The sequence below is a fragment of the Myxine glutinosa genome, chromosome 4, assembly GCF_964187855.1.
Source record: "Myxine glutinosa chromosome 4, kmMyxGlut1.1, whole genome shotgun sequence".
NCBI lineage: Eukaryota > Metazoa > Chordata > Myxini > Myxiniformes > Myxinidae > Myxine > Myxine glutinosa.
The window spans coordinates 216134620-216151203 of NC_136264.1; the positions used below are offsets into that span (position 1 = coordinate 216134620).

The 16584-nt window shown below is 42.0% G+C and overlaps 1 protein-coding gene across 4 annotated transcripts in view; it reads left to right on the plus strand.

The window, feature by feature from the left end:
• Positions 1 to 16584, plus strand: part of LOC137425707 (GRB2-associated-binding protein 1) — a 142795-nt gene that overhangs the window by 96012 nt on the left and 30199 nt on the right. For 3 of the 4 annotated variants that reach the window (XM_068114408.2, XM_068114407.2, XM_068114409.2), the window contains exons 4-8: positions 5607 to 5838; positions 5986 to 6108; positions 6495 to 6891; positions 6989 to 7409; positions 7569 to 7668. In XM_068114408.2, coding sequence (XP_067970509.2) covers positions 5607 to 5838; positions 5986 to 6108; positions 6495 to 6891; positions 6989 to 7409; positions 7569 to 7668 — 1273 coding nt within the window. The remainder of the gene's footprint in view (positions 1 to 5606; positions 5839 to 5985; positions 6109 to 6494; positions 6892 to 6988; positions 7410 to 7568; positions 7669 to 16584) is intronic. The other variant, XM_078777008.1, reaches the window with a different exon arrangement.

Below are 16584 nucleotides of genomic sequence, written 5' to 3' on the forward strand. Positions count from 1 at the left end.
ATGTGATATAAAACTGAGGATAATCTCATAGGAACGTTTTGGAAGCAACCCTACATCAGTGGAAGATGAACTAACTGGGACATCGTTAGTTGGCCACTAACTGGTACATCACTTGTTGGCCACTAGCTGGTACATCGCTGGTTGGCCACTAACTGGTACATCGCTAGTTGCCCACTAACTGGTACATCGTCAGTTGGCCACTAACTGGTACATCACTAGTTGGCCACTAACTGGTACATCACTAGTTGCCCACTAACTGGTACATCGCTAGTTGGCGACTAACTGGTACATCGCTAGTTGGCCACTAACTGGTACATCGCTAGTTGGCCACGAACTGGTACATCGCTACTTGGCCACTCGCTGGTATATTGTTACTTGGCCACTAACTGGTACATTGCTACTTGGCCACTAACTGGTACATCTCTAGTTGGCCACTAACTGGTACATTGCTACTTGGCCACTAACTGGTACATCACTACTTGGCCACTAACTGGTACATCGCTACTTGGCCACTAACTGGTACATCGCTACTTGGCCACTAACTGGTACATCGCTAGTTGGCCACTAACTGGTACATCGCTAGTTGGCCACTAACTGGTACATCGCTAGTTGGCCACTAACTGGTACATCGCTAGTTGGCCACTAACTGGTACATCACTACTTGGCCACTAACTGGTACATCACTACTTGGCCACTAACTGGTACATCGCTACTTGGCCACTAACTGGTACATCGCTAGTTGGCCACTAACTGGTACATCGCTAGTTGGCCACTAACTGGTACATCGCTTGTTGGCCACTAACTGGTACATCGCTAGTTGGACACTAACTGGTACATCGCTAGTTGGCCACTAACTGGTACATCGCTAGTTGGCCACTAACTGGTACATCGCTAGTTGGCCACAAACTGGTACATCGCTAGTTGGCCACTGACTGGTACATCGCTAGTTGGCCACTAACTGGTACATCGCTAGTTGGCCACTAACTGGTACATCGCTAGTTGGCCACTAACTGGTACATCGCTAGTTGGCCACGAACTGGTACATCGCTACTTGGCCACTCGCTGGTATATTGTTACTTGGCCACTAACTGGTACATTGCTACTTGGCCACTAACTGGTACATCGCTAGTTGGCCACTAACTGGTACATTGCTACTTGGCCACTAACTGGTACATCACTACTTGGCCACTAACTGGTACATCACTACTTGGCCACTAACTGGTACATCGCTACTTGGCCACTAACTGGTACATCGCCAGTTGGCTACTAGCTGGTACATCACTAGTTGGCCACTAGCTGGTACATCACTAGTTGGCTACTAACTGGTACATCGCTAGTTGGCCACTAACTGGTACATCGCCAGTTGCCCACTAACTGGTACATCGCCAGTTGCCCACTAACTGGTACATCGCCAGTTGGCCACAAACTGGTACATCGCTAGTTGCCCACTAACTGGTACATCGCCAGTTGGCCACAAACTGGTACATCGCTAGTTGCCCACTAACTGGTACATCGCTACATTTGTGTTTGTTTGTACGTTTGTGTTTGTTTGTACATTTGTGTTTGTTTGTACATTTGTGTTTGTTTGTGTATGTGTTTGTACATTTGTGTTTGTTGTACATTTGTGTTGGTTTGTACATTTGTGTTTGTTTGGGAGTTTGTTTGTACATTTGTGTTTGTCTCTGTGTGTGTTTGTTTGGGTGTTTGTTTATACATTTGTGTTTGTTTGTACATTTGTGTTTGTTTGTACATTTCTGTTTGTTTGTACATTTGTGTTTGTCTGTGTGTGTGTTTGTTTGGGTGTTTGTTTGTACATTTGTGTTTGTTTGTACATTTGTGTTTGTTTGTACATTTGTGTTTGTTTGTACATTTGTGTTTGTACATTTGTGTTTGTCTGTGTGTGTGTTTGTTTGGGTGTTTGTTTGTACATTTGTGTTTGTTTGTACATTTGTGTTTTTTTGTGTGTGTTTGTTTGGGTGTTTGTTTGTACGTTTGTGTTTGTTTGTACGTTTGTGTTTGTTTGTACGTTTATGTTTGTTTGTGTGTTTGTTTGTGCATTTGTGTTTGTTTTTACATTTGTGTTTGTTTGTACATTTGTGTTTGTTTGTGTGTTTGTATGTTATTCTTTCACGGCCAAACCGTAGAACCAGAGGCCCCACCCTTTTGCTTGTAGGTACTTCAGAATGTGGGCAAGGTTTTAAGCTCCAGTACATTGGCTTTGAAGTCCGTTTTGATGGCACTACCTGCCGCTATAATTTGGGATGTGGTATCAGACTGTGCTGCCGATGGCCGCACACAAAAGGTAACCACCACGAGGCCGATAACTCCAGAGCTTTTCAATGTCCAACATGTCCCGAAACGACTGCTGGGAAAAGCTCACCCATCCGGGCAGCGCAGGGCATCCCTACCACCACCAGCCTCCCCGGGCTCCTAGTTTTAACAAGCATTCTGAGTATTGCGCTGCAATACATGTCCCCTACCAAAGTTCAAAGTGCCATAACTTTGTCAAAAATGATCGAATATGCAAATTTATGCACAGTTGATGCTGGTTTTCAAATTTGATCTGAGTTATGCTGAGACACATGTGTGTACAAAATTTTGTTGAAATCAGCCAATGTTTGGTGCAGTTATCGTACGGAAACCAAACTGTGACAGACGAACAGACGGATCTAATTAAATATGCAAATTTATGCACGGTTGATGCTGGTTTTCAAACTTGATCTGAGGTATGCTGAGACACATGTGTGTACAAAATTTTGTTGAAATCAGCCAATGTTTGGTGCAGTTATCGTACGAAGCCAAACTGTGACAGACGAACAGACGGATCTAATTAAATATGCAAATTTATGCACGGTTGATGCTGGTTTTCAAACTTGATCTGAGGTATGCTGAGACACATGTGTGTACAAAATTTTGTTGAAATCAGCCAATGTTTGGTGCAGTTATCGTACGAAACCAAACTGTGATAGACGAACAGACGGATCTAATTAAATATGCAAATTTATGCACGGTTGATGCTGGTTTTCAAACTTGATCTGAGTTATGCTGAGACACATGTGTGTACAAAATTTTGTTGAAATCAGCCAATGTTTGGTGCAGTTATCGTACGAAACCAAACTGTGACAGATGAACAGACGGATCTAATTAAATATGCAAATTTATGCACGGTTGATGCTGGTTTTCAAACTTGATCTGAGGTATGCTGAGACACGTGTGTACAAAATTTTGTTGAAATCAGCCAATGTTTGGTGGAGTTATCGTACGGAAACCAAACTGTGACAGACGAACAGACGGATCTAATTAAATATGCAAATTTATGCACGGTTGATGCTGGTTTTCAAACTTGATCTGAGGTATGCTGAGACACATGTGTGTACAAAATTTTGTTGAAATCAGCCAATGTTTGGTGGAGTTATCGCACGAAACCAAAGTGTGACAGACGAACCTCATTAAATATGCAAATTTATGCACGGTTGAATGTGGGCGCGGATGATGAGACCGGGTTATCCTGACCGGGTTATCCTGACCGGGTTATCCTGACCGGGTTATCCTGACCGGGTTATCCTGACCGGGTTATCCTGACCAGGTTATCCGCGGACCGTGGAAGCTAGGTTACTTCTGACGCGTACTGTGTATACTGCTAAGAGGGCAGAGTATCAGATACATATTTAAAGAAGTATTCACGCAGATTACACGCACAGAAGCATATGGTAAAGTGACACTCCAACCTCCCGAGATGTATTGTTGATTTATTGGTGAATTATGTGAATTCAATGTATTCTTGCCTGATATGAAGAATTGTGTCAATGGAAACAAAATTCAGTGAAAACGTTTTTGACTTGATGCTTATTCTAGGAAAGCATTTTTAAGAACAGTCCACGATTACAGCATATTGTACACAAGGAATATTAACAGCTTTGACTTACCGCACTCCAAATTATAGTCCGCAAAACTGTTGGGGAAATTACCAAGGGTTATTTACCTACAGGTTCTGAATCGTTCCCAATCACTAATTACCTCAGGACGGGCTCACCTGTGATTCGCACTCGGGACTTCGATTTATACACCTCGCAGACAGGTCAGCAGAAGCACGACAAAATACGTTGGTTTTCAAGATCAATGATCGATGTGTATATATATGTTGCTCGGCTTGGCTCCGCCCCTCCTGAGTGAGCGCGCTGTGTCGCGCTTTTGACGTTCGCGAGACGAGACTGAGGGTGCGCGGTGCGGCTTGAGGAGAACTCTAGAATAAACAAAGTGCCATAACTTTGTCAAAAATGATCGAATATGCAAATTTATGCACGGTTGATGCCGGTTTTCAAACTTGATCTGAGGTATGCTGAGGCACATGTGTGTCACGCCTCGCCTCGTTGATAAGCCCGCAAGGTCGCTCCGTGGAGCGGCCTGCACGTATTGCATTGTGTGAATTATATAAATTATTATCAACTCACGGTCTGAGGTACTGGCGATTCAAGAGATATCCATTTTTTTTTTTTCCTTTAATTAACGATATCTGCCAAACCACGTGCCCTATCGGAAATTCCAAAAGGACATTTTAGTAGATTGACCTGCTGAACAGATTTGTGAAGTTTCCCCTCGATTGGATCAAAAATGAGGGAGGAGCTCGGTTTTAAAGGTTCATGCTTAAAAACGTCATAACTCTGAAACCATGTGATGCATGATGTCATGCTCGTTGACTTTTTTGGTCGTCATGGGTATGCGATTCTGTCTGCAAAGTTTGGCCTCGATCTGTTCAGCCGTTGCAGAGAAAAAGGGGTTTTCGTGTTTTCACGAAAAACAATATGGCGGCCGAACCATCCAAAACCTTGATCTTTTCTACCCCCGCTAATTTCACCCCAATTCCACTTTTTTGAAATACCAACTTCTGCCCTGGAAGTCCTTGGTGTCCTTGTGTTTTATACTTCTCCCACTCCCCCCCTCCCTTCCCACGCCTCCTCCCCCCAAGCCCTCTCCCTCCCACACATCTCCCGGCTCTCAAATGCTATGTTTGTGTGCTTCCCCTTCTCTCCCCATATTGTCTTCCGCTCCCTCTTTTTATATATTCTGTTTGTCTGGTTGATTTGTTTGTGAAGTAAATGTTAGCTCTTTCACGAGCCTCGATTCAGTATACAAAAAAAAACAAAAAAACAAAAACGTCACCTGTGACGGCATAATTACCATTAAAATATTCTACAGACCGAGTCCCTCCTACGGTGAAAATTTTATCTCAATCGGTCCAATTATTGCAGAGAAATTGTTTTTTAAAGGAAATTAAAACTTAAAATGGCACTGAGTTAAGGAGCATCAGAATTATCAGAATTCCCAAAGTTCAAAGTGCCATAACTTTGTCAAAAATGATCGAAACCTCGTGTAGTTCGAACTTGATCTGTAACTTATCATGAGGAAACCATGTGCCAAGTTTGAAATCGTTAGCTTTAAGCGTTTAGAAAAAAGGTCCGGAAAGCTGTTCTTTGCGTGACGGACTAACGGACTGACGGACGGAGGGACGGCGTGCAAACCTACAGGCCCCTCCGGTGTACACCGGTAGGGGACTAATAATGATAACAAGTTTATGATGCACTCCTTTCATTACCCTGTCCTGGTAGAATCTTTGAAGGTGCAACCCCCAATGGGAGCGACTACCGCAGGCCTTTCGCCTTCACAGCCCCGGTCCGGCTGCCTCCTTGTCCAAGGCTCGACGTCCTCACCTCCGGCGTCTCGGCCGGTTTCCGGCATCACGGATAACGTCGTGGCCCCAGTACCCGCTCCGATGGGGACGACCGATGCGGGCCAAGGAGATTACCTGTGGCTTACAGAGTTTGTGACGGCCAAGGAAAGGTGCGAGTGTGCTCAAACTTGTTTTAACAAATGAAGACAAACTGGTGTTTTGAGAATGATGGGTAATTTTCTCTAGAGAGCATCATTGGGAACATTTATGGTCTTGCACAACGTAAAGTGTAATGGGGACACTGTGTTGCGGGTTAGTGCACGAACGATTGGTGCAGCGATGGCAAATGATGAATCAGACGAAGAGAAGGAGAGTAAAGGGAAAGAGGAAGAAGATTACGAACTGCTGGAACTGTGTGAAAGCTTCCAGTTAGAGACTGAGTGAGTGCAGCAGTATTAAGGATCTCTTAAGAGCTTACCTGTCTCATTTGTCTGATGACATCTTATGCTTTATCCGTTGCCTCTTGGTCGGTCCACCTGATGGGATGGTATTGGGACACATTTCATGCTTTCCTGTGTGGTCTGCTCACAACATATTCCCACCTGTGCTTCATGTGTTGGAATTTCTATCGGTCTTACGCTTGGCATGTTATTCTGTATGTTTACTCACACTCTACCTTACTCTCTGCTGTTAATAAGACCTCTGAATCCAATGGTGACCTCTAAAAACCATACTAAATGTCCCTGTCTTCATCCATTATCTCATTATCTTGCCTGAACTCATCTACCTCATCCGTCATCCCACTTTTCTTTCCCATTCTCTGAAGAGCGGTAACAGGGCAGCACGGGGCAGCTGACCTCAATGACAACCTCCCTAGCCACAAGCCACCTTCGGGACCTTGCCCTAGATCACAAATCTGGCAACGCAGGCCGTGGGATGAGCCATTGGGTGCTGGAGCTACAGTTTCCATGTACGGCCAGCACGCGCCACCTAGACCACCCAAATCCGCCTTTCTACCTGGTGGCTGCGAAGGTCGGGGTAGACGAGCGGCGTCGGACAGCGATGGCGTCGGCGTGGGGAGGTCGGGTGGTTCGGCTGTGCTTCCGGCTCCGCGGAGCAACACCGTGTCCATTATGGAGAGGTCCGCAAGGGGACCAAGACGTGGTCAGATCAGGGCCTGTGCTGTTTCTTCCATTGAAGCTATCAATGGCAGCGCATCACTGGTGGGTAAAGGTAGAAAATCGTCTAAATGACAAACAGGTGTTCCTTTCCATTGCTGAGTTTTTTTGTGTGATTTCTTCCAATTGTCCCTTTGTGTAGAGTCGCCTGGCAAGTCCTGGTTATGAATCTAGTCCGGATTCTGAAGAAAACTATGTTTCTATGGGAACCAATTCCCCTCTCGTGCCTCGAGCAGGTGGCGGAAACTCCCCTTCACCTCCTGCCTCATACCCTGTCGACACGCTACTGGATAACTACATGCCTATGAGCCCTGGACCCAGTGAGCTGCCGAGTTCCGGATGTCGGGTTCCACCCCCACCGAGTCGTAGTTTAGCATCTCCTTCAAGCCTGTCTCTCCGATCGGCCATCAGTGGTACAACCAACCATGGCCTCAGAGTTCCATCGTCATCCCAACTGGGTCGCACCTCCAATTGCCCTCCTTCACAATCTCAACTTCCAAATACTTCCCAACAAAATCTTCAGCGCCCACCAGTTAACCGCCAGCTCAAGCCTGATCGTAAAGGTAACAACTGCAATAGGGGCAGATATGAGCCTGGTCAGGTTCAAGTTGCATGTATTCAAACACCACAAATGATGACTTCGTATTACGAGTACATGAGCTGCACACCGTCCCACCACCTCATCCCTCACTTGCTTTCCTGACCTTCCTGTGTCTTGCCAGGAAAACCACCCCCCATGGACCTCAATGCTCATACTGCACCTGATTCTCCAATGTTTGTTCCGGTGACATCGCCCATCAGCCGCACTTTTTCACGACCAGAGTAAGTGCACCTTTTCCATCATTCCTTTTATTTGTCTCCACAGCTTCTTTTTTGTGTGTAGGGTTGAGGGTCGTGGAAGAGCCAGAACGCAGAACGGGTCAGGACGAATGAATGAATGAATGATCGTTTTAAGGCCATTTCTCCCCGCTGGAGCAGAGGTTAGCCTTGCGGGCCCCATGACAATCATGGTTCCATGTTTGAGGCAATGTTTTTATGGCCGGATGCCCTTCCTGACGCCAACCCTTGGTCGCGCTCTTACGATGCGCAGGGATACGGTGTACCTATTCTAAATCGGGGTACACACCGGGATCATTCATCCCAGCAAGCTGGTACTCAATTTGCCGACCTCGGAAGGATGACAGGCTGAGTCAACCCCCCTGGCGTTAATTCAGCGATCGACTGGGATTCGAACTCAGGATCCTAAGATCCCAAGCCTGCGCCCTAACCGCTAAGCCAACGCCAGGCTAAGGGTATAAGAACGGGTCAGGACGCAACCTAACAAAAGAAACGGTGGAAAGAGAAGGGGAAATTCCAACAGCAGGGCCAAGGGAGAAAATAAACGGAGACAGACAAACAAGGGATGCAGGTAACGAAGAGGGGTAAGGGAGAATGCAGGGTGTGGGTAACATGGATACAGAATCAAACTAGAACGACACTCAGCAGAGAGCAAACCTCCACCTGGTTGGCCATATCACTCAATGGTGAAAAATCACTGAAACAATTCTACTAACCGGATCCGGATCTTCACTAAAATCGAATCTATTTGTCCTTGTCAGACACACAACCGGTCCCACAAATTTCGTCCAAATCCGTCCACAACTTTTTGAGATATCCTGCTATGTATCATTTTAGCCCAATCTCCCAATGGTGAAGAATCTCATAAAAAATTCTAGTAGCTGGATCCGGATCCGGATCATCACCAAAATCGAACGATTTCGTCTGTGTCACATACGCTACATCTCTGCTAAATTTAGTCCAAATCCGTCATCAACCTTTTGAGATATCTTGTTCACAAACAGACAAACGGACAGACAGGGGTGAAAACATAACCTCCATCCACCTTTGGTGTTGGAAGTAAAAATCTGTTTTGGAGGGGAATGTGCATGGTTTAACAGGTTTTAAAAAGATCATGGTTTTGGATTGGGGACAATCTGAGATGATAAACAGCTGTCTTGAAGACCTGGAGGGACAAATGAGGTTGAAGAGGATGTGGAAGTTGGTTCCCACAGGTAGGAAAAAAAGAGGAACGAATGAGTGGAGGTGAGCAGTGAACGACTGAACCTGGATTTTGGGATTTTCACCATAAGGGGGTTGCTGGTGGGCCACGTGCGCCCTGCAGATACCTGGGGGAGGCAAAGCACGGAAAGAGCGGCGGGTGCAAGACCATAAGGTGACTTTGGAGGCCAACTTGGAAACGTGGTTTGCCCAAAAACGATAATGGCTGATATTGAGACTCAGGAGTCGGGCAAACAAGGGATGCGGGTGGCTTCTCAAAAGGATTGTTAAGAAAGTAGATAGATGGTTTTGCCAGACGGTCCTTACGAAGAGAGATAGTGAGAGTGTGGGATTTGTCAGGATTGAAAGAAGTTCCAAGGGTGTGACCATCTTATGATTTTTTTTAAGGTCTGAAGAGAAGGAAGAGTCTGCAGCCTGAGTCGTCAGAAAATGGACAAGTACAGATACATTCAAAGTACACCATGCCAAATAATTAAATATCCTCCAGCGCAGAGGCGCCCCGGCGGCAATACCGCCGTGCAGCTCATGGAGACTGCATTTGGAGGGAGAGGTGCCCAATAATTGATTGATTAATTGCATAATTGAAATCAATAAAAGATTATCATAAAATATTTTCTTAATCAATTGGCTAATAGCATAACTAAACCACGAGTGCTTCATCCGAAGATGTATCTTTTAGAAATTTAATTAAATAAGGCATTAATTTAAAAAAATTAAATGAATTGATTAATCAATAAGTAATGAATAGATTAAGTGATCAATCAATAAATCAAAAATATCCATTGAAGCCACATCACTTGGTCATTGTCATGTCCAAATATTAGCTTCCTAGCTCAAAAGGTGCCCGTGATATTGCCCAGATCAGAAAGAAAATAAATAAATAATTAATAATGAAACTAAGGAAATAATAATCATAAAAAAATGAAATAACTAATCAATTCGCTAATATAACACATAAACCACCACCATTTCATCAGAATCTGTAACAATTTTAAAAAAAAAAATCATTAATCGAATAATTAAATAATTAATCGATTAATGGATTAATTAATAAATCAAAAATAGCTTTTGCAGCCAAATCACCTGGTCATTGGCATGTCCAAATATCAGCTTCCGAACTCAAAAGGTGCCTGAGTTAATGGCCAGAAGAGAAAGGAAATTTATAAGTACTTAATTAATCGCTAATAATTAAATAACTCATCAATTAATTAATTAATCAAAAAACAAAAAATACCGTTTATGTCAAAGGACTTGCTCACTATTGTGCCGAAATTTCACCTTCCTAGCTCAAAGGATGGCTGCGATATCGCCCGGACAAACAAACAAACAACCAAGAAAACAAATAAACAAACAAACAAGTACAGATACATTCAAAGTACACCGCCCCCATGCTAAATAATTAAATATCCTACAGCGCGGCATTGCCGGGGCGCCTCCGGCGCCCGGCAATACCGCAGTGCACCTCATAGAGGCGGCATTGGGAGGGAGAGGTGTACAATAATTGATTGATTAATTGTATAATTAAAATCAATAAAAGATTATCACAAAATATTTTCTGAATCAATAATTGGCTAATAGCATAAATAAACCACTAGTGCTTCATCCGAAGATGTAACTTTTAGAAATTTAATTAAATAAGTCATTAATAACAAAATTAAGTAATTAATTTATTAATCAATAAATAATTAATTGATTAATAAATCAAAAATACCCTTTACAGACAAATCACTTGGTCATTGTCATGTAAAAATATCAGCTTCCTAGCTCAAAAGGTGCCTGAGATATTGGCCAGATGAGAAAGAAAATAAATAAATGATTAATAATGAAAATTAAGAAATAATAATCGTAAAAAATAATAATAATTAATCAATTGCTTAATATAACACATAAACCACCACCATTTCATCCGAATCTGTAACTTAAAAAAATAAAATAATATCGTCATTAATCAAATAATTAAATAATTAATCGATGAATTAATTAATCAATAAATCAAAAATAGCCTTAACAGCCAAATCACTTGGTCATTGTCATGTCCAAATATCAGCTTCCTTTCTCATAAGGTGCCTGAGATAAGGCCCAGAAGAGAAAGGAAATATACAAGTACTTAATTAATCGCTAATAATTAAATAGGGCTGGGACTATAATACTGCTTTGGATCACTCCAGCTTTGACAGGGCCAGGAGATTAAAGGATTCCGTTGAGAGACACACGTCAGCTATGAGAGTCGAGGAAGACAGTAAGCTACAGTCACGTGAAAAAGTAAGTACACCCCATGTAAAGTTTTGACTTTTTCAACATATTTCAACATACAGCTATTTGATCTTAATTTCAACAATATTGATAGATAAAGGTGATATAACATAACAAATATCATGAAATATTTACATTATGTAGTCCATTGTATAATTTCAATAAACATAAATGCAAATTTTGCATGTGGAAAAAGTAAGTACACCCCTACATTTATCACTACTTCAAATACCTAAAATTAGAATCGGGTGCACCAGCTCACGTGCAAATGATTAGAACATCATTAGAGAGGATCTTGGAGGAACCTGTCTTATTTAAACCTCAGACATTTAGTTTGGTTTGCTCTTTGTTGTTGAAGTGTGCGGCGTCACCGTGCCTAGATCAAAAGAGCTCTCTGAGGCCTTCAGAAAGAAGATTATAGATGCCTGCGAGTCTGGGAAGGGATTTAAAAATCTCCAAACAATTTAAAATCAAACATTCGACTGTCCGAAAGATCAACTACAAGTGGAGAAGATTCCAAACAACTGCCAACTTGTTCAGGCCAGGCCGCCCCAGCAGGTTCAGCCCGAGAGCAGACCACAAGATGCTGAAAGAAGTCTCTAAGAACCCCAGAATGTCATCACGGGACCTACAGGTAGCTCTTGCCATTGTTGATGTCAAAGTGCACGAGTCTACCCTTAGAAAGAGGCTGCACAAATTTGATCTACATGGGAGGTGTGCCAGGAGGAAACCTTTGCTGTCCAGAAAGTTCTTCAGGGCAAGACTAAAGTTTGCCAATGAACACCGAGGCAAAGACCAGCACTTCTGGAACAATGTGCTCTGGACACATGAGTCAAAGGTAGAGCTATTTGGCCACAGTACCAGAAGACATGTTTGGCGAAAACCAAAGACAGCATTTGACCACAAGAACCTGATATCAACTGTAAAGCATGGTGGTGGAAATATTATTGTTTGGGGCAGCTTTGCTGCATCAGGGCCTGGGCAGCTCACCATCATAGAATCCACTATGAATTCTTCATTGTACCAGAGAGTGCTTGAGGATAATGTGAGGTCATCTGTTGGATAGTTGAAGCTTAACCGAAGGTGGACCTTGCAACATGACAAAGATCCTAAACATACCAGTAAATCCACCAAGGAATGGCTGAAAAGAAAGAAATGGAGGGTTCTGGAATGGCCAAGTCAAAGCCCGGATCTAAATCCCATCGAGATGTTGTGGGGGATTTTGAAACGAGCTGTGCATGCAATAAACCCCTCAAACATCGCACAGCTGAAAGAATTCCGCATGGAGGAGTGGGCAAAAATTTCTCCCAGTCGACGTCAGAGACTGGCAGACAGTTATAAGAAACACCTACTTGAGGTTGTTTCTGCCAAAGGGGGCAATACCACCTATTAGAGCCAAGGGTGTACTTACTTTTTCCACATGCGAAATTTGCATTTATGTTTATTTAAATTATACAATGGACTACAAAATGTAAATGTTTCATGATATTTGTTATATTATATCACCTTTATCTATCAATATTGTTGAAATGAAGATCAAATAGCTGTATGTTGAAATATGTTGAAAAAGTCAAAACTTTACATGGGGTGTACTTACTTTTTCACGTGACTGTATTTGTGAAGTTGGCCTTGGATTCCATAGGTATAGGTGGAGAGTTTGGAGAGCAAGATGCGATGCCAGACTGTATGAAAAGCACGAGATATGTCCAGAGAGACGGCCCCGATCTCATGTCTGACATTGAGGGCCTCCATCCATTGTTGGGAGAGTGGAAGCAGCATGGCAAAGGTGGAGTGACCTCGTCTGAATCGGAATAGGTGATCTGAGATTAGGTTGTTGGAGAAAAGGAAGGATTGCATGTCAACTGCGATGATGGAGTCCATGACCTTGCTGATGATTGGAAATAAGCTGATAGCTCTGTAGTTGGGGGGATCCGTTTTTACACCTTCTTATGTGATACCGTACAGTGATTTTTGTGGATTTCTAAGCAGATGGAAGATGATCTAGCACCAGTGGATGAGGATGTGAAACTCCACCTTGGGGATGTGAAAGAGTAGCAGAGCAGGTTTTTAGGACCTGTGAGCTGACACCGTCCGGTACAGGAGCAGAGTCAGAGTTGAGGGTTTATATAACCGTATCTACCTTCTCAGGTGCAAAAGGTGCAAAGTCCAGGAACTGTTTGTAATTTTCGTTTTCGTTTTCATCGCCATCTTCACAATCGTCATAATTTGGTTGAACAATTTAAAAGTGCCGATGTGAAGCTCACGACGTGGGCTGTACAACCCAATGGTTGGCTGATCGTATCAAATTAAAGTGGACATGCACATTTCATATAACATTCAAGTGGATTGTGTACATTTCATATAACTTTAAAGTGGACTTGTACATTTCATATAACATTAAAGTGGACTTGTACATTTCATATAACTTTAAAGTGGATTTGTACATTTCATATAACTTTAAAGTGGATTGTGTACATTTCATATAACTTTAAAGTGGATTTGTACATTTCATATAACTTTAAAGTGGACTTGTACATTTCATATAACATTAAAGTGGACTTGTACATTTCATATAACTTTAAAGTGGATTGTGTACATTTCATATAACTTTAAAGTGGACTTGTACATTTCATATAACATTAAAGTGTACGTGTACATTATCATATAACATTAAAGTGGACTTGTACATTTCATATAACTTTAAAGTGGACTTGTACATTTCATATAACATTAAAGTGGACTTGTACATTTCCTATAACTTTAAAGTGGACTTGTACATTTCCTATAACTTTAAAGTGGACTTGTACATTTCCTATAACTTCAAAGTGGATTGTGTACATTTCATATAACTTTAAAGTGGACTTGTACATTTCATATAACTTTAAAGTGGACTTGTACATTTCATATAACATTAAAGTGGACTTGTACATTTCCTATAACTTTAAAGTGGACTTGTACATTTCATATAACATTAAAGTGTACGTGTACATTATCATATAACATTAAAGTGGACTTGTACATTTCATATAACTTTAAAGTGGACTTGTACATTTCATATAACATTAAAGTGGACTTGTACATTTCCTATAACTTTAAAGTGGACTTGTACATTTCCTATAACTTTAAAGTGGACTTGTACATTTCCTATAACTTCAAAGTGGATTGTGTACATTTCATATAACTTTAAAGTGGACTTGTACATTTCATATAACTTTAAAGTGGACTTGTACATTTCATATAACATTAAAGTGGACTTGTACATTTCCTATAACTTTAAAGTGGACTTGTACATTTCCTATAACTTCAAAGTGGATTGTGTACATTTCATATAACTTTAAAGTGGACTTGTACATTTCATATAACTTTAAAGTGGACTTGTACATTTCATATAACATTAAAGTGGATTGTGTACATTTCATATAACTTTAAAGTGGATTTGTACATTTCATATAACTTTAAAGTGGACTTGTACATTTCATTGTTATATGAAATATAATAGTTATATTAAAGTAAATGTACGTGTACATTTCATACAACATTAAAGTGTACGTGTACATTTCATATAACATTAAAGTGTACGTGTACATTTCATACAACATTAAAGTGTACGTGTACATTTCATATAACATTAAAGTGTACGTGTACATTTCATATAACATTAAAGGGTACGTGTACATTTCATATAACATTAAAGTGTACGTGTACATTTCATATAACATTAAAGTGTACGTGTACATTTCATATAACATTAAAGTGTACGTGTACATTTCATATAACATTAAAGTGTACGTGTACATTTCATATAACATTAAAGTGTACGTGTACATTTCATATAACATTAAAGTGTACGTGTACATTTCATATAACATTAAAGTGTACGTGTACATTTCATATAACATTAAAGTGTACGTGTACATTTCATATAACATTAAAGTGTACGTGTACATTTCATATAACATTAAAGTGTACGTGTACATTTCATATAACATTAAAGTGTACGAGTACATTTCATATAACATTAAAGTGCACGTGTACATTTCACATTTCACACTAATCTATATACCTCAGAGAGGAATGACCCTTCCTGCCGCTCCTGTAGCTCCCGGAGGGAACGGGTGTATTAGTTGGTAAAACACCAGGAAAACGTTTATATATTGAGCAGGTATTTTGGTGATGAGGTGGAATTTGTAAAATATCAGGTAAATGTTTATATTTTGAACAGATTGGTTTATTATCTCACCGGGAACATAGTTCAGGGGAGCTTATCCGATGACGTGTCTTGCGTCCGTCCACCCATCCGTCCGTCCGTCCGTAAATACTTGCAACTCTGAGGGCCTTTCACTGGACCAGATGGCATCAGCCCACGGGTCCTAAAATCCTGCTCTGCCGCTCTATCTCACCCTCTCTCTGTTCTTTTCACCCTATCCTTTGCTCAAGGTCATCTGCCAGCATCCTGGAAATCAGCAAACATTACCGCTTTACACAAAAAAGGTGCAAAAACAGATCCTTGCAACTACAGACCAATCAGCCTGCTCCCAATTATCAGCAAAGTCATGGAATCCATCATTGCTTCGGATATGAAATCTTTCCTCTTCTCCAATGGCTTGATCTCTGATCATCAATTTGGTTTCAGACCAGGTCACTCTACTCTGGACATGCTGCTTCTGTTGTCTCAACAATGGATGGAGGTCCTCAATGCCAAACAGGAAATCAGAGCTGTCTCCCTTGACATATCACGTGCCTTCGATACGGTCTGGCACCCAGCTCTGCTCACCAAACTCTCCTCCTATGGTATCCATGGAAATCTCCATGCATGGCTTGTGGACTTCCTCTCTGGTCGTAGTCAACGTGTGGCCCTGAATGGATTTCTCTCATCTCCCCTTCCCGTTCAGGCTGGAGTTCCCCAAGGCAGTGTGCTGGGCCCTGTGCTTTTTCTGGTCTTTATCAATGATCTCTCCGACTCTCTGGAAAATCCTCTGTATCTCTTTGCTGATGACTCCACTCTCTGCCGCTCCATTCCTCTTCCCTCAGATCGGCAGTCTGCAGCCTCCTCACTCTCTGAAGACCTGGACAAAATCACAGACTGGTCAAACAAGTGGAACATGTCTTTCAATCCTGACAAATCTCACACTCTTACTATGTCTCTCCGAAAAGATCGACTGGACAACCCTCCCATCTACTTTCTCAACAATCCTCTCCAAGAAGTTCTGTCGCTCAAGCTTTTGGGTCTCACTATCTGCCATGATCTTTCTTGGGAAAACCACATTTCCAAGCTGGCCTCCAAAGCCAGTCGCCGACTGGGCATCCTCCGTCGTGCGAAGTCCTTCCTAGGCACACCTGAGCTCCTCACTACATACAAGGCTTTCATCCGCAGCTCAATGGAATGCTGCTCTCCCCTCTGGGCTGGTGCTCCTGTCCTGCCTCACA